The sequence below is a fragment of the Vulpes vulpes genome, chromosome 2, assembly GCF_048418805.1.
Source record: "Vulpes vulpes isolate BD-2025 chromosome 2, VulVul3, whole genome shotgun sequence".
Taxonomy (NCBI): Eukaryota; Metazoa; Chordata; class Mammalia; order Carnivora; family Canidae; genus Vulpes; species Vulpes vulpes.
Genome location: NC_132781.1, coordinates 159,813,402 through 159,835,241, shown reverse-complemented (window position 1 = coordinate 159,835,241; position 21,840 = coordinate 159,813,402). Strand labels below are relative to the sequence as shown.

At 55.1% G+C, this 21,840-nt stretch overlaps 1 protein-coding gene across 1 annotated transcript in view; it reads left to right on the top strand.

Moving 5' to 3' along the window:
* The window catches only part of IGSF21 (immunoglobin superfamily member 21), a 240,475-nt gene that overhangs the window by 187,621 nt on the left and 31,014 nt on the right, over positions 1-21,840 (top strand). Inside the window, exon 4 of the mRNA XM_072751042.1 lies at positions 13,322-13,440. Coding sequence (XP_072607143.1) covers positions 13,322-13,440 — 119 coding nt within the window. The remainder of the gene's footprint in view (positions 1-13,321; positions 13,441-21,840) is intronic.

Below are 21,840 nucleotides of genomic sequence, written 5' to 3'. Positions count from 1 at the left end.
TCGCTGTTGAATCCTTTCGTGTCCTCACCCAGAAGGCAAGCCTGTGAAGGGGAGACTTTGTCTCTGACGTTGTCTCTGAGCTTCTGCTACTTCTCCGTAATTTGCACACCGTTGCTCATCTCCTAAAGCGCGGCCCAAGGAATCCGCAAGGAGATGCTGGATGTCACCGTGATTTGTGGTGCTTGATGTCAGCGGGGTGATTGTCGATCGCATCCATTCCTGTCCCCGAGGCCCACGTGGCTCCCTGGCTCCCGCCTTGGGTCCCTGCTCCAGGGCCCCCTCCCCTGACCACCCTGCAACTCAACACTTAAAATCGAACCCCCTACCTCCACTCCCAGCACACCCCATCCCTGTCCCGTCTATTTCATATGCACAGAGCCACCGACAAGCGACAAAGCTTGCTTCGTCTGTGGCCCGTGTCCCTCGTCTAGGACATCGGCGTCAGGAAGACGGTGATTTTTGTCTGTACTGTTCACAGCCGTATCCCTGCACCTCAGGCCCTGACACATAGTAGGTCCTCAGGAAGCCTACGCCAGGTGAATGTCTGAGTGAACAGATAATGTTCTAGAATGTCTGCTCGGTGCGAGGCACGGCGCTGGGGTGACAGAGCAGGGAACAAGCTCCCTTCCAGTTTCCACATCCCCGTGGCATCGAGCCCAAAACCGAACTCACTAAGATAAATACCTATTACCTTGGATGGGATCTCGGTGCCAGCGAGAGTCCAGGCGTTTTAATTTTGTTTTGACAAAGGGGCTGATGGGAGAGGCTGGCTGGCTCCTCCGTCTCCCATCTGCCGGCAGCCCCGGGCGCCCTGGCCTGACCTTCCCCACGCTCAGCCCCACATTGCTCAGGACAGTAAAACATAATTGGCCTGCCCTACTTTTTAAGAGAACCCAGATTGAAGGATTGGGTTTTTTGGTGGGCTGACCTGTTTAAGAGCCTTAAGAGGAAGCTGGGAGTTTCAATTTTCCACTGCCAGAGCAAGGCTGTTTTTAGCTCAGCTTTGATGAACCAGCAGGAATCAGGTTCGGCCCCGGGTCACCCATCAGCTGACCTGGTTGGGATAGGCCTCCCGCAAGGCCCCAGGCCCAGCTGCGGGTTTGCAGGGAAAGTTGAGGTTGCCTTTACGCAACCTGGGTAATTGGTCCTGCTCTGCAGCAGCCCCGGGGCCGTCCCAGAGGAGAGAGGGAGCTGCAGGCCACCCTCTCATGTTTTGTCCTCCCGCTGGACTCTTGGAGCCAGACAGACCTGCGCTCCTGCCCCAGGTCTTCCCGGCCTCGGCCGCGGGACCTCAGACAAATTGCTTGGCCTGTCTGGGCCTCAGTTTCCTAATCTGCTAAGAGGTTTGTCATTTTGATCTCGCCGGGCGGTTGCAGGTGCTGAATGATAGAATGTCGGCTGGCTGCTGTGTCCATCTCGGACTCTGAGGACATTTCCCCCGCTTGTCTCCCTGCAGGAGGCTGGGCTGATTGATAGCCACACGGGAGGGCCGGGGGTGGGGGGGCCGAGGGCGCCTGGCGGACGAAGCCTCCTGAATTGCAGTGCTTTGGCGTGCCGCCTGCTTGTCCAGCGGTCAGGAACCATGCCTCTGAGCCTCTTCTCTGATCCTTTTGTCAAACTGTGGTCAGAGAGATTGACCTCGAGGCCACTCCGGTCCCAGAGTAGAGGGACCCATGTGATGGATTCTTGCTGGAGTTTGCTTCCAGGAAGAATGTGGTCCCTGCACACGAAGGGGTCTGTTCTCAGTCCCCAGAAGGCACAGCCAGGCCATGAGCTGCCTCGGCTGGCAGGAGGCCCAGAGCCCAAACCACTGCTCTAAAGCCACAGTCTGCCGCCTTGCTTGCCTCCGAGGACCCGGGCGTCCTGCTCCCCCTTCACCTCTCTTTCCAGGCTGCAGAGTTTGCGTCCACCCTGCCACTGGCCAGTGACCTTGCAGAAACCTGTGTCACTGCCACCTCGAAAGGCAACGAGCTTGGGGGTTCAGGGCATCAACCCTGGCTGCCAGGGTGAGAGTCCAGCTCTGACATCCTCCAGTTGAGTGAGCGTCAAGTTCTAAACAACAGCCCCGTGCCTCAGTCTCCTTATCTGTGAACTTGGGATGATGCTACTCATACCTACCTCATGGGGTTGTTGTGAGGATGGGGCTTTACAGATGGGGAAACTGAGGCACAGATATAGAATAACTTGTCCCAGATCACTCAAACTTCAGCATGAGAAAACTGGGAGTACTTGGCACACAGGAAGCTCTATTATTATTATTACTATTAATATCTTATTTCAGAGGGCTTCTATGAGGGCTGAAAGAGATCAAAGTGCCCAGTGGTGGGTCTTACACATAGTAGGTGCTCAATGAACCATTGACGTGCAGGGATGAATGAGGCATGCATGGTCGGGGCCCCTAGAGTTCCTTGACACAGGTCAGCTGTGTTCACTAAACAAGACCAGAGTGATCTCTGGTGCCAGGAAGCGTGCAGAGCCCTGGAAGGCCACCTTCTATGCCTTCCCACTTCTGCTCAAGGCGGGCTTGACTCCAAGACACTTGGGGTCTTCATGATGCCAACTGTCACCACTGCCAAGCAGAGAGGCAAAGACAGAGAGGCAGAGATTTCTGTTAAAAAGTAAAGCTTCCACGGGGATAGAAAGGAGACAGCAGGCACAGCCATGTGCCCCCACCCTTCTGCCTCACTTCTAGATGCCCATCACCCAGCTTCCTTTGTGGTCCCTTTGGCTCACCGCCTGGCTTCTGGCTCCCCACCGCCCAGTGTCTTTCCAGGCAGCACCTGTCCCTTGCCCACCTGTCCCTTGCCTGCTGGGCCTGGGATGGCGTGGGGTAAAGACAGGTGGAAGGAACATCCTGAACCTTTGGCCCCTTCCCATTTCCCCCACCGCCCACCTCCCCACCCAGACCCTGAGCTCAGCACGCTGACCATGAGAAAGGGATCAATCAGAACTTGGAGGAAGAAGTGGTTTCCATGGCAGCAGCAAGAGGCTGGGGAGGAGAGGCCAGGAGAGGAGGGGGAGGGAGAGTGGGGAGGGAGGGTCAGAAGGGGAGGCCAGGGGAGGGGCAGGCAGCTGGCCGGAGAGTCAGGAAAATGGGGTGGATGGAGCAAGAGGGGGGATGGAGTGGGCTTCTGGGCCCCCGGGAGCAGCTGAACACGGTGGGAAAGGCCAGGATGGATGGTGCAGTGACCCCCACCTTCCACCTACCGGGCGTCTAGAGGAGGCCAGAGCAGCAGGGGCCAGTGAGCCCAGATCTGTCAGCCTCCAGGGTCCCAGTTACTAACCTCCCCGATATGGGCAGTCTAGGGACCTCAGGCCAGGCTCTGTGGATTTTTCTTTGAGAATGCATCACTGGAAGATAAAATCTGATTGCTGAGAGGCATTTTCCCACCTTGGAATTAGGCCACTTCCAGGGTGCCCAATGGGAAGTCACAGCTGCCATCTCGGCAGGAATGAGGTGCCTTCCACGGTGACCGCCTCTGAGCCTCAGAACAAAGCCTCCCTACAGCCCTGATGCAGAAGAGAGCAGTGACCTGCCTGAGGTCACACAGACCTGGCAGCCTGAGCTGGATTGGCATGAGCACCCAGCGCCTTTCGGTCCAGGAGGACGGGAGTGAAATTCTAGAATGTAGGAGGGTGCAGCTCAGGAGTGGACAAGTGGGAGATAAGCCCCTTCCCCCTTGGAAGGGCAATGGAAGGTCAGAATGGGGCCTCACCTGAGTCCTCACCTGGGACCTCACCTGGGGCCTCACCTGGGTCCTCACCTTCCACTGTTGCTATAATGCGGGGCTGGCCAGAGACCCACAGCACTTGGGTCCCAGTTATACCCCCTTAAATGCTCACGGCCAGGATTGCCAACCCACAGAGTCTGGGGCCAGCCAGGGCCTGAGATGGGTCCAGACTCCCCAGCCTGTGGAGGGAAGCTGGGGGCAGGGCCGGAGGGGGCTGGCATGTTCTGGAACTTCTCCCCTCCTCTGCTGCTGCTCCCCATCATCCCTCCCTACCAGCCCTGCATTTGATTGGAAGCCACAGATGTTTTGCACCCACTGAGACATTTTATGATGGAAACCATTTTCAGATTGAAAGGGGGATGAAAATCACTAATGGCTTTTCAAAGGCCCTGGAAAAAAAAAAAAGAGTTCAGGCAGTTTCAGAAAAGAAAGGGGAAAACACACAAGGAAGAAGGTAATGAAACTCTCAGAGCCCAGGGAGGGGCTCGGCCCTTAGCTAAAGGCCTTTTTCTGGCAGCCCCAGACCTCCTGCCTGGAGCTCCCTCACCTTCTCCACCGCCCCCTCCACCTGGTCCCTGGGTCCCCCAATTCGAGACAGCCTGTTCAACCCTAAGTGGTGCTGCTCAGAGATTCTCAAATGAGCCCACTACATGGAGCGGCCAGGACCCTTGACTGGCTCCCCAGCGGGGGGGGGGGGGGGGGGGGGGGGGGAGGGGGAAGTGGCTGGAAGGGGATGGGGGGCGGCTCCGGGCTTCCTGGGAGCAGTTCTGAGAGGTCCTTCTCCTGCTGGGTTGGGGGCAAGAGAAGTCAGACCCAAACTCTCCAGCTTTGTGTTGTGAAAAAAGGCACCGGTATTTCAGGCTTGTTGAGCCCCCAACTCACTGAGGCTTCCGGCTCCAAGCGGCCACAGGTCAGGAGCAGCCCGTGTGTGCGCCGTGCGAGGAGGGGTCCGTAAGGCTGTTACAGACCCCGGGCCCCCAAGCGGCGGGCCGTCTGCGGCCCATTTCCCGGGTCCCTCTCTGGATCAGCTGGCACAGGTGGCCTGGCCTCTCATCCTTGATCTGCCATGAACTGCTGTCTGGCCTAGGGCAGATCTCTCCTCTCTCTTTAGTTTGCTCATTTGTCAAATATAAGGTGACCAGCAGCTTGATTTGCCTGGAGCTGAAGGGTTCCTAGAGCCTGGGAATGGCAGTGCTAAAACGGGCAGAGTCTTAGACGAACCAGGACTGATTGGTCGCCCTGGTTAAGGAGACCAGGCTGGATTGGGAAATCAGCTGTTAGGGGCGCCCGGGTGGCTCAGTGCTTGAGCCTTTGGCTCAAATCGTGATCCCAGGGTCCTGGGATCAAGTTCCACATTGACCTCTTTGTGGGGATCCTGCTTCTCCCTCTGCCTGTGTCTCTGCCTCTCTCACTCTCTATGTCTCTCGTGAATCAATAAATAAAATCTTTGAAAAAAAAAAAAGGAAGAAATCTGATATTAAAGGGGCAAAACCCCCAGCCTCCTCCATGTACATCCTGTGTGCACAGGACAAGTCTCCCTCCTCCATCAGCGTCTCTGCGTGTACAGTCCCCATGGCTCCCTGCCCAGGGGACACATTTCCCCAGTCTGCTCCTGTCAAGGGCTTGCTGGAGGCGAACCCCCAGGAATTGACCAAAAGGAGGTGAGGGAATTGTTTCTCGGTTTCAGAATGTCCCATCCCTATCCCATTGCAGTTGAGCCTTCTCTCCCCCGCAGGCAGCCTCCCTAGGAAGGTATTAATGACGACAGATGGCTCAGGTCTTATCACTTCAGGTGACATTAGCCAAGTTCCCACCAAGTAGAACGAGACCCCACTTGTCCTTGATCTCAGTCCAAGGTCTGGGTTCCACTTTCTGGGGTGAGATTGAGCTTGGACTCACCCTCAGGGGACCAGGAAAGATTGAGAAAGCAACATCTCTCTCAGAGGCTGGAAGACCAGGAGCAGATGCAGGGTCTGGCTCAGGGGGGCAGAGTGAGAGGGATGGAGGCCATGCTCCGTGTGCAGCCAGCTTTGTGGGAGCCCCTCGTGGTTTAAAGACCCATGTGGAGCTGCAGGATCTCTCCTCAGATCATTTCTACTCCACGGTACTCACTACGGACACACCCCTGTCAAGGCCTTCCAAGCTCTACGTTCTGATACTCGGGGTTTGGTGAAGCCAATGGAAGGGGACCACTGAGTGTGTCTGGTGGGAGGCGGCAGCGTGAAGTGGACGGATGGACCTATGGGGTGGGGAGAAGGTACCGAGAACCTGAGACTTGGGTTTGCTGGCCAGTGGCAACAGCATCACCTGGGAGCTTCTGAGACCTTCTCAGGCCCTGCACAGACCTCCTAGAATCTGCATTTCAACCAGACCCCGGGGGTTGATTCTTGAGTACATTCAAGTTTGAGGTCTGTACCCCCGCACCCTCCCAGAGTCTCCGGTAGAGGATCCCACCCCTGGACCAGGCCCTTTCTCACCTGTCCCTGGCTGCTTTCCCACGTCTGCCAGTTGCCACAAAGGCTACGACCCCTGGTAGCCAGGCCATCTCCTAGTACTGGGGGATCCACGCAGGCACCAAGGCTGTGAAGGGAAAGCCAGAAGCCTCGAGGGCAGCTGGGAAGGGGGAGCAGCCGAAGCTGGCTAAGCAGGTGCACACCTGGGCCACTGGGCCAAACACACAGGTGTGTGTGTGGGGGGGGGGGGACAGGCCAATAGCTGCCCCGCCCTTCCCAGAGAGCAGCAAACCCTTTCCAAGTGTCTTATTAGCAAACATCCCAAAGGCACCACCCATGGCTGCCAGAGACTTTATGGCCATTTTTATTAGCCCTGCCTCCAGGCTCTGTGGAGATGGAGTGGGCGTCCGACACGAGTTAGCCCAGCGTTGCGGGAGCGTGACCCTGAGCTTGGGAGAGTGAACGGGTGTTTGAGGCAGGGAGAGACTCGGTGGGGGCAGCCACTCAGGGAGCCATGGCAGATGCACGAACTGGAAGACTTCATTACTTCCCACTTGAGATCTTTCCAGCAGGGATGGCAGGGAGCAGAGCTGAGGCAGGCACTAGGCTAATAAGATTGTAGGGGGTGTGTTTAACCTACTTGAAGGAACTGTCTCTCCCAGCCCCTCGGAAGCTCCGTTTCCATGCAAACAATGGTTACACAAATGAAAAGGATCTCTCTGCTCTTCAGTAAAGCAGAGCCTCCAAGGACCAGTCGCTACCTGAATCTCCTCCATTAGCCCGGAATGAGGAACTGCGTAGATAAATGAAGACATCGGAGTTACAAAATGCTTTTTAAGTAGGGGAGATAATAAAAAGTTTGGGCCTGACAAGTCTTCTTATTTAATTGTTGAATTTTGGCAAAAGATGTGAGGCCACACGCTCCCTTTCCACCCTCCATCCCTTCCTCCTTCCTTTCTGGGTCCGGATCAGAGAGAGTGTCGGTCTCACTGAGTTTGGGCTTGAGCCTCCGGAGGATGGAAGCCCCGGGAAGGTTCTGAGTTGGGGGAGGACCTGTCGGATCGCATCACGCTGTGATAAGGTCACTCTGGCAGCACGGTAGGGAGGGGATGGCCCGGAGGGGCCTCTGGCAAGGAGAGCTGACAAGAATGGATACAGGTGGAGAGGTTGCGGGCACAGCAGAATGGGCAGAGGGAGGCAAAGAAGAAGAGCGGGTGCCCATCCCCTGCCCTGCAACCCCCTCTCCTGAGAGATTAGAAGGAAAGAGGGTCAGAAGCACCTACAGTAAGGGCCCTGCATACTTTTCTCATAGAGCAAATTCGTTTCCCTGAAATCCTAGGAAACGTGCTCTATAGGAACAGAGAGCAGATCAGTGGTTGCCTGGGGTTGGGGAGCTGGGGGGTTACAAATGGGCACAAGGAAATCTGGGGGGGGGGGGATGACAGATATGTTCTTTAGCTTGATTGTGGGAATGGTTTCAATGGTGTCTACATATGTCAAAAGCCCTCAAATGTGTAAACTTTGTGTACAGTTTATTGTTTGTTGATCATGCCTTGGGGCGCCCGGGTGGCTCAGCGGTTGAGCATCTGCCATTCAGCTCAGGGCGTGATCCTGGGGTCTTGGGATCGAGTCCCGCATCGGGCTCCCCACGGGGAGCCTGCTTCTCCCTCTGCTTGTGTCTCTGCCTCTCTCTGTGTGTCTCATGAATAAATAAAGCTTTTTTAAAAAAATCATGCCCCAATAAAGTCATAGACAAAAAAAAAAAAATTTAAGAGGCAAGGATCCCAGGGGACCTGTATGTAGTATAGGAGCAACCCGACCTAACTCGTGGCACTACGCCTAAGACGTGGCAGGATGAGATGGATGTTTGTCATGATGACCTTGATCTGAAAGCAACTTAATTAAAGTCCAGCCGACTTCTTCTAAGATGTGGGGAGACCTATAGGCCGACGGGATAGAAAGGATGTGTTACAGGGCCGCAGTGTTGCTATTGAAAAGTGTTGCCCTGCCTTCCAGGATCCATAGTTCACACCCCAAACGGTGCCTCGGGGGCTGGTCAGCACTTGATAATTTCTTTAAAATGTAATAATCATGGAACAGTGTAGAGGGAAGAATCTGACAAGCGCCACCAGGCTCTGTTCAGGGCGTACTTGCCTTGTTCAGCCGTCCAGGCTTCCGGTGTCAGCACATGCCACTCTCTGGATCACCGGATTCCCCCACGATACAGGAAGGGAAGCTCAACGATGCCTTCTGTTCCCCCCCCCCCAGTCCTGCCCCCTGCTCCCAAGTCCCCCACCTCCCTTCCGTGAGAATATAGGACTCTTCCCCGTGGAGAGACAAAGCCACGAAAGGAGAGGCGAGCGGAGGCTGTGAGGCCGGGTCAGGTGTGGAGGATGTGAACACAACTTGCTCAGGGAATTGCAGTCAGCCGAATTAGGGAATTAGGGGGCCCACCGGAAGCTGGGGGAAGGGAATTTAGGAAACTAAAAGACCTTCCCCGTGTCTCCCAGCAGGCAGGAAGCAGATGGCTCTCATTACCTGGATAGTGGTGGGGCTCAGAATAGAAATACGCTCCGGAGCAGTGGAGGCGAGTTCCGGTACCAGAAGGCTCAAGCTCACCTGCTAGTTGGTGAAGGAAGATCCCAGGAGCGGTAGGGGGTGTGGCGATGGGCCCCAAAGACAGTCCTGCGGCTCTGGCGTCCTCCAGGCTTGGCTTCAAGGGATGGCGTCCAGTTGCCTACTCTCTGACTTTGGTCGTGTTGCCTCTGTGCATATAGGATTGCGAGGCATAGAGGCATAGGGACATTCTAGTCCCCTGGACTCCGATGCATCAGCTCTGAGCCAAAGTCTTGATTTATGCCCTGTGGATTATGTCATCTTCTCAGCTGTCCGATGGGCTGGGATCACAGGCGGAGACTCACCTGCTGGGCTTTGAAAGCTGGCTAGAGCCTTGCCATGTGGACAAGAAAGGAAGATGGGTGGACGCAGGGGTCACAGCCCGGGCAAAGGCACGGGGGCAGGAACGCAGTCGTTGTGGCCCTGTATCAGCCCCTCACCTACGGCTCAGCACGGGGCATGGCACACAGTAGGCCTACACACTGGTGCTGCCCCTGGGCCTGGCAGTAGCCGCGGTGACCAGCCCTTGCCTGGCCCCACCCGAGCCACGGGGGCCACAGGGAGAGCCCGTAGGACCCCCACCAACTCTGTCCGGTTTTTCAAAAACATGATTACATGCCCTTCAGGGCCGCCGTCAATGTTGGTAAATTCCAGCCACTAAACTGCATTACACTGATTTTGCCAGAAACCTTTGCAGTTATTAATAGTTTATTGATCGGAGCCCGTTGCTGATGAGAGTCGGTCTTCTTGCCCCAGCCCCCTCAGGGTCCTGCTATCTGTGCACGGCCTTTTATCCGGCATGCAGATCAATGTCACTCACATCGGGGGAGAGGAGGCCTCTGGGCTGCTTAATCCACTTTAGAAGGATAGCACTGAGCGCACGAGCGCAGACAAGGAGGCGTTTGGTCCAAAGCAGAGCTGTGCCCTGCAAACTGTTGGGTCTGCAGGTAAGAAGTAGACTCGGCACCTGCTTTCCAGCACAGACGGAGACAGGGTTCTCCGTGCGCACTCTGCGGCCTCCTGGGGGGTTGCCGCCCGTGTACTGAGTGTTGACTGGGCACCTACCAGGATGGCGAGCAAGCACCACGCAAGGCCCCGCCTTCCCAGAGCTTACTGTGCATGGCAGGGGAGGAGGGTGAGTTCGGGAGTCATAGGCGTAAGTCATCAAGTGACAATTTAGACAAGTCCTGCTGTCTGGGTTCGCTATTGCTGCGTAACGAGCCATCCCAAACCTGGATGGTTTAAAGCAATGACCATGAATTGTTGCTCATGAGTCTAGGGGTTGGCTAGGTTCAGTGTAGCCTTGGCTGGCATGGCTGGGACAACTGGGGGCTGTCTCCATGTCTCTGCGCGCTCTTATCCACACCAAAGGCTTATTCTCAGGGACGAAGTAGGGAAAGGGAGGTAGAGGAGGAGAGAGCAGCAGGGGTACAGAGAAAGAGAGAGAGAGAGAGACAGTTCTTTTGGGACCTTGGCTCGGAATTTGCACACCTACACATACTACTGGTCAAAGCAAATCACGAGGCCAAGAATTGGGAAAGAGACTCCACCCTCAGAGGAGAGGAACTGAAAGGCAATTTGCCAGAGGCATGGATCCGGGAGGCTGTTATCCAGGTGGTCCAGGTGGTCACCAAGAAAGTGACCCTCCCTTGTAACTTGAAGGATGCAGCCAGAGGGAAGAAAATGCATCATTCCCAGGGAAAGGGGATATTGCAGGCCAAAGTGCTGCATCACACGGGGCGCTGGGCTAAATATGCCTGTGTCGTCTCTGATGGGTCCTGGATGGGATTCTGGAACGGAAAAGGGACATTTAGTGGGAAAACTGGGGAAATCTGGAAAGAGTCTGGACTTGAATTAATAGTGATGTATCAGTGTTGGCTGCTCAGTCTGGCAACTGTACCGTGGTCGTGTGAGATGTTCACAATGAGGGAAATCGGGTGAGGGACGTATGGAAATGCTCTCTTCTCCATGCAACTCTTCTGTAGATCTGAAATGATTCCAAATTTAAGTTTTTTTGTTTGTTTGTTTTGTTTTTGTTTTTGTTTTTGTTTTTTTTTAAAGGAGGCAGTTGGCACCTGAGAGGATTGGAAGGAACAGCGTCGTAGCTGGAAGAGGGCAGGGCTGCTAAGGGGTGGCTGGAGATGTGGCGGAGGCCAGCACGCTGTTGACCAAGATAAGCAGTGGGGTCTTACTCTTAAGAGCAGAGAGATGTCTATGAAGGGCTTTAGGTAGAGAAGTGCCATTAATTCTATTGGCATTTGAAAAGATCTGGGTTCTAGGAGTTGAGTGGATCATAGCAGGGGCAGAAAAACCCGTTAACCTTCCACCCCCCCCACCCCTCCCCCACGTTCCGGGTGAGAAAAGGTGGTGGCAGGGGAGATGGAAGGAAGTGGATGTAGGGCGGGATGTACTTACGAGGTAGAGCCCCCAGGATTGGCCACCGCGTGTGGTCGGGGAGATGGAGGACGGTGCCCAGGAGCAGGACTGGGGCCATTGGAGGAGCTAGGGAGCCCAGCGACAGTGAAGGAACACTTGGTTCTGCACAGAGTCCTAGGCGGCAAGCTGCCTTCTTCACAAGGCACCAATGCAGGTGTCCCCTGGGCAGTCCTCCAACCACCTGCACTGTGTCGTCTACACGAGTCGCCCAAACATACCACCTATGTTACTGTCACGTGAGCACGTCATCCAGGTAGCAGTGACCTGAACGTGTCACCTGCGTTGCTGTCACACAAACACGTCTGCGTGTATCCCCCGCATGGCAGTTACCTGCGCGTTTCCACCTGCGTGCCAACCCTGTCGCCGTTACCTCATTACCTCACCTGGGTGCCTGCCAGCTACACGTGTCTCCGGAGCCTGTTTCTTTACAGGGCTGTCGCCTCAGCATGTCGCCTGCACACATGTCACCTCCACAAGTCATTTAAACAGGTCGCCCGTATGACTGATACCTACGAGTGTCACCTAAACATGTCACGGTAGGCGACTGTCACTCAGCACCCGAGCCCGGTGGAGGGGCTGCTTTTCCAGCCTGGCTGGGTTACGAACAAACAAAATAGCTCCCGAGGGGAGACAGTCCCCTGCTGTTCCCACTGACAGGGTGCTCCTCCGCGGGTGGGTGGGGGAGGAGAGGAAGACAGCCTCTCCCCCCACCCACCCACCCACCCCGCAAAGTTTCCCTGGTGAAAATTCCATTCTCCCAGTCCTTTTATGACAGTCGGTAGACCAGATGTCAACCTCTGCGCAGTCTATGTAAATGAAGGTGTTTGTTTATGCTAATGTGTGCCGGCTCCCCGAGGAGCCAGCCAGCCGCCTGGAACCCAGGCTGAGGCCCCAGGTGTGGGGAGCACTGAGTCAGGAGCGGACGGAGCTGGGAGACAAGGATGGGGGGCAGCGGACAGGAGAGAAGGGAGTGAGTCTGAGGTTGGACTGCGCGGCAGAGGCAGATGGGAGCACGTGGCTCGGCTGAGAGTCACTGTGTCCACGAGGGGGCGGGAACAAAGCCGGATGGAAGGAACCTCTCTCCTCGGGGTGGCAGGGCGGGACCCACACCCGGAGCCTGTGCTCTTAACCCGCCCTCTCTGATCGCACTACCTGGGGGAGCCAGCGGGGTGCATAGGGCCTCGGTGACCGTGACCGAGCGCTTCTTCACTTTTGTGCTGCAGTGTGACAACCTGAGACCCAAACCGAGAGACCCCACTTCTTCTAAGCCTGATGAGGCTCCCCTTTGGCCCCATGACCAGGCCCAGAGAAAGCTGCAACGTGCCGGAGGACCCCAGATGTCCCTGATGCAGCAGCGACCTAGTCGCCCTCCCTCCGGGCCAAATCTCCCTCCCAAGGACCTCAGAGAGAACCAGATGCTCCCCACTTTGTGTTCAGATGGGCTCACCCTCTGAGTGATGGGGAGTGCTGCTCGGCTGGGACGAGGTGGGGCTCCTTGGAGATAAGGAGTGTACTGTGTTTCTCCGCAAGCCACCAAGGCCGGACATAAAGCGACAGCAAGGCAGTGTGGAAAGAAGAATTCAAATCCCCACCATGGCTCTTCTTAGCCATATTGGTGGCAGAGGCAGGGGGGACACCTGTGCCCCCTCTGGAGCCTCAGTGTCCACGATGGGAATAGCGATCCTGTGTAGAGGGCTGAGGGAGGGGACGTGCTAGGACACAGTTCTGAGCCTGTGCCACAGATCAGGTGCCTCTTACCCTGGTCACACCTGGAGCTTCTAGGGTTGGGCACCATGACCATCCGCAGTTCTCAGAAGCTGAAAGGAGCACAGATACAATTCGGGTTGAACACACAGCCCCCACCCTTCACCTCCCGAAGCATCAAACACAGGGCCTGGCATACAGTCGGTGCTCCATAAATGTTGCTTTTGCCCTCAGCACAGCACAGGAGCATGTGAGGGTCCTGGAAGCGTTTGTGGAGCAAAGGCTGAACAGTGGGGCTCGGTGTTGTTTTGGGGGGTGGGACGCTGTGCCATCCAACGCCATATGAAAGGCCCTCATCCTGCCCCTCTGCCTCCCCTACAGGCTGCCCGAGGTCCGCATCTCAGACAACGGTCCCTACGAGTGCCACGTGGGCATCTACGACCGCGCCACGAGAGAGAAAGTGGTCCTGGCCTCGGGCAACATCTTCCTCAACGTCATGGGTGAGTGCAGGGCCCCCGGCCCCAGAGTCACAGTCAGGAGCGTGGGCAGGGCCGTGCGAGTGGGTGCACAGAGGGACTGTTCTGGGAACCACCTGCCAAAGCAAGGGGAGGCAACGAACCCTCTTCTTTCCCACTCTTGCCTCGAGGAATGAGGAGATAGGATGGGTGTGGCCTTACCACCCGAGGATTTCATCTCGGGAAGCCCTTCTCCCACCAGCACTGATACCCTAACCTCAGGAAGGCAGGGCTGTACCTCGGCCCTGGATCCCCGTGGCCTGGGCACTTTGGAGGAGCTCTGACACCTTGGCTGGGACAAATGAGGAGCTGAAGGAGGAGTGAGGGCTTCCCGGGCGGGGGAGGGGGGGAGCAGCGGTCCTGGTGCTCAATGTCCACTTCTGTAAGGCAGGGGTGGGAGGTGGGCCTGGGGGGCCATTCGTGGACTCCCAGCTCCGGGCCCTGAGACCCAGTGAGGACACAGGGAGGGAGGGAGGTGCTGGGCAGCTGTGGGGGAGCCTTTCCAGCCTGAAGCCAAGAGCCACATTCATAGATGTGCCCGTGGGGAGCATGCAGTGGGGGCAGGCCCCCCACCTCGGAGGCAGGACAACCCAACACACTGGCTACAGAGAGTGAATCTGACCCTGGACCTCCCACGGCCTCTCCTGGGACACAGAAGCATCAAGTGATCAGTGAGAAAGTGCAGTGGCCTGGGTGTCAGGATGTCCTGGGTTCGGACCCTGCGTCTGTGACTCCATTTCCACATCTGCGAGGTGGGGATAATAATGGGAGTGCCTGTCTCTGGCTGGCTGTGTCCCCCCACCCCACCCCAGCCTCGGTTTCTCCACTTTAGGACAAGGGCCTGGCTCCGTGCAGCCTCAGAAACCCCTGCGGGTGCTGACGTCCTCGTCGGGCACGCTCTCCAGTTCTGCTGCCGGAATTCCGGGACTTGGCCCCGACTCCCAGTGTTCTCTGATTTTCTTATCAAATGATATTTACCGGGGAAACAAAGCTTGTCGTAGTCAGGCAATCAGTGAAAGCATAAAGGCCCCGTGGAAAGCCACGGCTTCTGGGGAAATGGAAACCTCCAAAGGCCAGACCTGCAGAGGGACCTTGATTCCTGCAGCGGCAGCGCGCGGTGTGTTCTGGCTTCCTGGGGGATGGGCCAGTGCCAGGTTAACCTCCCTCTTGCGGTCGTCCACAGTGTTCTTGGTGCCTGGCCCCAGGCCGGCCACCCCAGGGAATGTGGTGAAGAACAAAACTCAGTTTGCGCCGTCAAGGGGCTCCCAGTCTGATGAGGGACGCGTGCGTAATCATCTAGCCATCGGATACTTATTGAGTAGGCAATGGACACTCTCCTTCGATGGGACAGGGTCCTTGGGGGCTTGTCTCGGTGCATGAGACCAGCAGCAAATGTACTTAGATGCGTGTGAGAGGCAGCTGTGGGCAGTGCTAAATCCTGGGCAGAGAATCAGGCAGGTGATGGGATAAAGAGCAGCCGTGGGTGGGGTGAGAGCTAGTTCAGGGGGAGGACTCGAGGAGGGCCCCTTGGGGGCTGCTGGGCTGTGCCTTCCATGTTACGTCCTTCGGTCCTCACAAGCCGCCCGAGGGCGGGTACCAGTGTTACTGGCCCCATTCTGCAGACGCAGATATGAAGGCACAGAGAACGCAAGCAACCTGCCTAAGGTCACACAGCCGGGATCACAAAATCTTCCTGTGATTGCAGCCCTGGCTAGGACCGGAAGCCACGCATCTTAACCCCCACCCTGGAAGCGGTACCGACGCTCCAGCTGAGGTTTCTCTCTATGTGAGCGAGAACAGAGGCCTCAAAAGCCACCTCCTCCGTGAGGCCCACACTCCTCAGTAATTCACCAAAGCTCCCTGAGCAGGTTGGCCTCCCTCCGTGGCCTCCATGTCATCCTCCGTACAATGAGGAGGTACAGCAAGATGGTCCTAAGCCCCCTCCTCGCCCTGACATTCGTACCATCCATTACCATCTTATGGGGCCAACTGGGATGGCACCGCTGACCTGCTGGGCCTGCCTGAGCAAGGCTCCTCTCTCTGCCCCGGGCACAGCCGGCTGAGACTCTTCTCCTCCGATCTTGCTGTCTGGGCTCCTCCCGATGGCAGGTGGCAGCCATCTGGGGTGGGGCCGATGGAGGCTGAGGCTGTCGGGGAGACCAGGGAGGGGCAGGACCACCCAGTGGCCCCAGACTCGGGGAGGGGCTCTGGCCTCTGGAAATTCAGGGTGTCCCTGGGCAGGTCCCCACCCCGTGCCTGCTAAGCCTGCAGCTGAGCCATATCACAGCTCCTGTCCACCCCCGGCCTGTGCCTCACAGTGCATGAGCTTCTGGCTTCATGGGCATTATCTTACGGAATCCTGGGGACAGCCCTGTGAGCCAGGAGGTGTTATAATCCCTTTTATGCAAAGTTAGGACACTCAGGTTTCGGGCTGAATCCCAGATCCTCATTGTGTTCATTAGCCTCCCTGGGCCTCAGTTTTCCCATCTGTAAAATAGGGACAATGGTGGCTATGCCCATATGTAGAGTGGAAATAAGGTGTTTTTTTTTTTTTTTTTTAGTTCATTTATTTAAATAAAGCTTGCAAGGCACCTGGATGGTTCAGTCGGTTAGCTGTCCAACTCTTGGTTTCAGCTCAGGTCATGATCTCAGGGTTGTGGGATCAAACCCCACATCAGGCTCCGCACTCAGCAGGGAGTCTGCTGGAGATTCTCTCTCCCTCTGCCCCTCCCCCCTGCACGCTCTCTCTCTAATAAATAAATAAATCTTTAAATAAATAAATAACGTTTGCAAAGCACTTAGCCCAGACGAGGCAGCCAAAAGTTCAATAGGCCAGACTTTATTGTCCTCAGCACCGTTGTCTCGGGCCTGCCGTGGCTCGCCGAGGTCCTGGAGGTCGGGCGTGGTGGTGGGGTTGCTGGGAGACACTGGGGGCTGCGTGTGAGGTCGCCTCTGCTGTGCGGCTCCGGTGCTCCTGCAGCCACGTCAGCCTATGCGGCAGGGACTAGCCTGTACCTGTCGCCCAGACCCAGGGTCAGAGAAGGACGTGGGTCGGCCAAGTTCGGGCGGTTAAATGAGATGATCCCCAGGAGACAGTACTGCACTGAGTCCAGCGCCGGGCACGTTCCAAGTGCTCGATAAATAGTATCTCTCCTGACGGGTAGGGATCATGACAGTCACATGTCAGGCACAATAAGAAAGACTTGAAGGTTCTGTGACTCTGCGACCTGCTCCCTGACACCCGCCTTTAAATATATGTCAGGGCGGGTGTCAAGCACCACAATCTGCTCCTTGTCTGGGCCTGTGACATGGCATAGACCCCTCCTCGTCACACATGCACCCACGAGCGAATGGAGGCCATTGGAAGCTTGTGCGACACAGGACCCCAAGGACCGTGGCCACCAACAGTGGGGCAACTAGCCCCCTCCTCCATTTGGGGGTCAAAGGGAAGCTTCCTAGGATAGTAGGGGGGAAGGGAGACGAGGAGCGGGCACGTCCCACGGCCCCACGTGCATCACAAGCGCCGAGCGGTTGTGCGGGAGAGCCGGCCTCCCGTCTGCCGCCCCTGCATCTGCATCCAGCACATTCTAACGCGCCGTTTCCACGGGCCTCGGGGTGCAGATCAAAATGTGAGAGCGGCTGTAATTTCACGCCTATAACATCCCCGCTATGTGGTAGGAAAAGACATTTGGGAGCCCCGTGGGTGACACCGAGGGATCGTGCCGCACACAGTCATTAAAATGTTTTTATCCGAGCTGCAGATAAATTGTAAGCCAATTTGAAAGTTGCGTGCTGGGCCCCAGGAACGCATTATACACAGTCACGGAAGGATTGCAGAGGCTCTTCTTGGGGGTGCAGGTTACGCGGGGGAGCATGTTCAGGGTGCGATGTTACAATCAATTAAATGTGAGCCCAGGACCCCCACCCCCGCCCAAGCCGAAGACGCTGCTCTCCTGGTTCCCCCGGAAGACCAAGAGGCAAGGTTTCTCTGCCACCCTCGCCGCACGCGGCTGCCACCGAGGGGGCCTTTCAGCCCGCAGCGAATAATCAAGGCCACCTTCCATCAAGCACAGGCTGCGTGGCCACCGCTGTGCGCCCGGCACGCTGTTAATCACACGACCTTCACGGGTGTCCCCCGAGACAGGCACCGTCCTCCCCATTCGCAGACGAGGGAGGATGCTGGAGGTTCTGACCGTTTAAAGTGTTCCCCGACCCGAGTGAGAGAGCTGGGGGCGCCCACCAGGTCTGCCCGAGACCAGAGCTCGTGCACCTAATAGCGACTCCCGGCTCCCAAGGGACGCGTCCCCACCTTTGATATTTGACATTTGATGCAAATGTCAAGCATGGGGGCCGGGCGGGGGTGTGCAGAGCTGGGACAGTGCGGGCCTCCGTGGGTCCGAGCCCTGAGCAGGAGCACTCGGCACTCAAACCTTCTGAAAGGAGCACCAGACTTGGAGTCCAGCAGACCTGTGTCCAAATCCTGGTCAGCATCCACTTGTGGCATGGACAGTCCAGTACTGAGCCTTTGTCCTAGGGAAAATGACACCAGAGTGGTTTTCTCTCTTTTCTTAAAATGGATGAGAAGGTCACTTGGATGTCCATGCACAGGCATTCCTAACCTCAATCATTCATTCCTCCATCCTTCATTTCTTCACTTATGTAACAGACATCTGTTGAGCACCTAGTACCTTCCAGGTGCTGCTGTAGGTGCTGGATTCTGCTTCAGTAATGAGCCAGACGAAATTCCTGGTCCTCGTGGACCTGGCGGTGCAGGAAGGGAGGCACCCGGAACAAGGAGATCTCGCTGGAGCCCGAGGATGTCAGAGGGTGGTCGAGCAAAGCAGATGCAGGCACAGCCTGGGACAAGTGGGCTGTTTTATTTGTTTTTTTTTTTTTTTTGAAGATTTTATTTATTTATTCACAAGAGATGCAAAGGGAGAGGCAGAGACACAGGCAGAGGGAGAAGCAGGCCCCCTGTGGGGAGCCCAGTGTGGGACTTGATACCGGGTCCCTGGGGTCACGACCTGAGCCAAAGGCAGATGCTCAACCACTGAGCCACCCAGGCGTCCCAAGTGGGCTGTTTCGAACAGGGTGCTCTGCAAGGTCCCTGCGAGAAGGTGAGACCTGAGCACGTGGACTTGAGACCTCCATGCACCTGATCCCACGCCGCCTTACTCAGCAGCTGCCCAGGACCAAGCACAGTTCTGGGCGCTGGGCATGTGGGGGAGAAAGGAAAGTCTTTGCCTCGTGGAGCTTAGATGCCGTTGAGAGAGATCGATAGCTCACGATACAGATGCAGAACCCCAGGCTTGGGATCTGGGCTACGTCCCCAGGATGCCGTGAACCAATGGTCACCCTGACCCGGGATGATCTCATCTTAACTTGGTTCCATCTGCGAAGCCCCTTTTTCCAAATAAGATCACATTCGCAGGTGCTGGGGGTTTGGATCTCGGCACATCTTTTTCAGGGACACAATGTGACCCACAACAGGAACCGAGCCCGGAAGTAACAGGGGAGGGTTTGCATCTGACTCTGAAGCTGATACCCTTGCCCCCAACCACACGGGTTGTCCTCCACTGAGCGTTTGCTAATGTGCCACGCACCGTGCTAAGGTCTTCATATACTAACTTATGAAATAATTTCAAAACTTCTGGAAAATGGGTACTGCCAATTCCTTGCCAGATGAGGGAAGTGATAGGTATGCCGCTTGCCTCGGATACCCGGCCCGCCAGGGGTAGAGACAGGCCAGGGCATCCTACACACTTACCCATTCTGCTCCACTGGAAGTCATAACATATTAATGAGCATTAGTAAAAATGTTCTATCTTGGGATCCCCGTCTCTCTTCTGTAGACTTCCAAGCAAATAAAGGAAGAATTTTGGAACCCAAGGCCATCATGGCACCAAACCACACCAAATGCTTTCCAACTCTGGAGCCAGGTGACACGGGTCCCTCTCCAGAGGAGAGTTGATAATGAACTTTGCACAGCTCGCTTTTTATCTTTTTTCAGTATGTTTTACTGAATTTTTATTAAGTGCATCTGGTGCCTTTTTTTCTTTTTTTTTTAAAGCTGTTTTATTGGGCTATAATTCATATAACATATAATTCACTCACTTAAAGTATATAATTTAATAGCTTTTAGCATACTCATGAGTTGTGCACACGCTTTTAGTTGTGCAACCAACTTTAGAGGATTCTCACTGCCCCCAAAAGAAACGCTGTGCCCTTTAGCAATGACTCCCCATCTCACAACTCTTGCCCCAGGCTTAGGTAATCACCAATCTACTTTCCTTCTTTTCTTTTCTTTCTTTTCTTTTCTTTTCTTTTCTTTTCTTTTCTTTTCTTTTCTTTTCTTTTCTTTTCTTTTTTCTTTTCTTTTTTTCTTGTTTTTATTAGAAAGAGAGCACACACACGTGATGGGGAGGGGCAGAGGGAGAGAGAGACAGAGAGAAACCCAAGCAGACTCCATGGAGCTCAGTGTAGAGCCCGATGCAGGTCTCGATCCCCAGCCCTGAGATCATGACCCGAGCTGAAATCAAGAGTCGGACGCCCAATGGACTGAGTCACCCAGGTGCCCTTCACCAATCTCCCTTCTATCTCTATGGATTGGCCTGGGCATTTCCTATAAATGGGATCATACAGTAATATGGGGTCTTTGTCACTTAGTGTAAGATTTTCAGGCTTCACCTGTATCAAAGCGCACATCAGTCCTTCAGTCCTTTTTATGGCTGAGTGATATTCCATTGATACGTGACAGTCCTTTTATACAGTCGCCAGTGGATGGACGTTTCCACTTTCCAGCCGTTATCAGTATTGCTCCTGTGAACATTCACGGTTTTTGTGTGAACGTTTAGTTGCAGTTCTCTTGGGTGTATACCCAGGAGTGGAATTGCTGGACCAAATAGCAACTCTGCGTTTAACCTGTTGAGGGACTTCAGGCAGCTGCGCCATTTTACTTTGGCTCCTGCGTCATTGGGGGTCCCCATCTCTCCAGACCCTCCCCAGCTCCCACTCCCTGTCTCGCTGATTACAGCCATCCGGGTGGACGTGAAGTGGTCCTCATTGTGCTTGTGCTTTGTGTTTCTCTAATGGCCAATGATGTTGATCATCCTTTCATGTGCTTTTTTTAGCCATTTGGATACCTTCTCTGCAGAAATACCTTCAGATCCTTGGCTCGTTTCAACTAGGTTGTCTTTTCATCATTAAGCTGTGTGCATTCTTTATTTCAGATACAAGGGCCCCATCAGATGTACAATTTGCATATCTTTTCCCCTTTTGTGAGTTATCTTTTCCCTTTCTTGTTGGTGCCCTTTGAAGGACGAAAGGGTTTCTTTTGGATGAAGTTCACTCCACCTATTTACTTTCTGTTGCTTCTGCTTTTGGTGTCATAGCAGCGGAGGCTTTGCCTAACCCAAGGTCACAATTTACTCCTATTTTCCTTCTAAGAGTTTTAATAGTTTAAAACTCTCACATTTAGGTTTATGATCTATTTCTTTCTTTCTTCCTTTTTTTTCTTTGACATTAGCCAAAAGAGAACTTTTTATTACTTTTATGTACGGAAAATTCAACGGCGTCCACCCAGCCCAGTTTGGTGGCCAGTTCTTTACCCTCTGCCTTTTCCAACTTGGCGATGCGAGCCACCAACTTCAGACCAGGATGCTGCCACCCAGGCAGGAAGACAACCAGCTCCGGGGGATCCACAGCAAGTGTGATCACTACCAGCTGAGCCTTCCTGTTTTCCACCAACGTGGTGACATATGAATCCCAGGTCGAAGGACAGGCAGCCTCTTAGTGGGGACCTCCCCTTTGCTGGCAGCTTTCTTCTCAACCTGGGGCCAACAGTCTCTGCTTCTTCTCTTGCTTTGTCTCTGGTTTGTGTTTGTTGAGTGGCTGCTTGGCGGTTCAAGGCCTGGGTGAACTGGACGTTTGTAGAGAATAGCCCTTTTGCTGCTGCAACCAGAGGTAGCAGGGCCATTTGATGAAGCAGGTGAGGTCCCTTGGGGGCTGGATGTCCTGTCTGATGCCCAAATTCTTAGGCCTTTTCTCAAACAGGGGATTGATCACCTTCTTGGCCTCCTGCTTCTTCACAACAGTAGGGGCCGGGGCCACCTTTCTCCCCCTTCACCTCCTTTCGGCATCTTGGATGCCGGAGGAGAGACAAAACTATGATGTATTTCAAATTAATTTTTGCACATGCTGTGGAGGAGGCATCTGCCTCCATCAACTGCCTGTGGATGTCCACTTGTCCCTGCACCATTTCTGAACAGACTCCTTTCCCCCCACTGAATTGTGTTGGCATCCGTGCTGGGAATCAATTGACTATAAATGTGAGGGTTTATTTCTGGTCTCTATTCTATTCCGTTGACCTATACGTCTCTCCTTCTG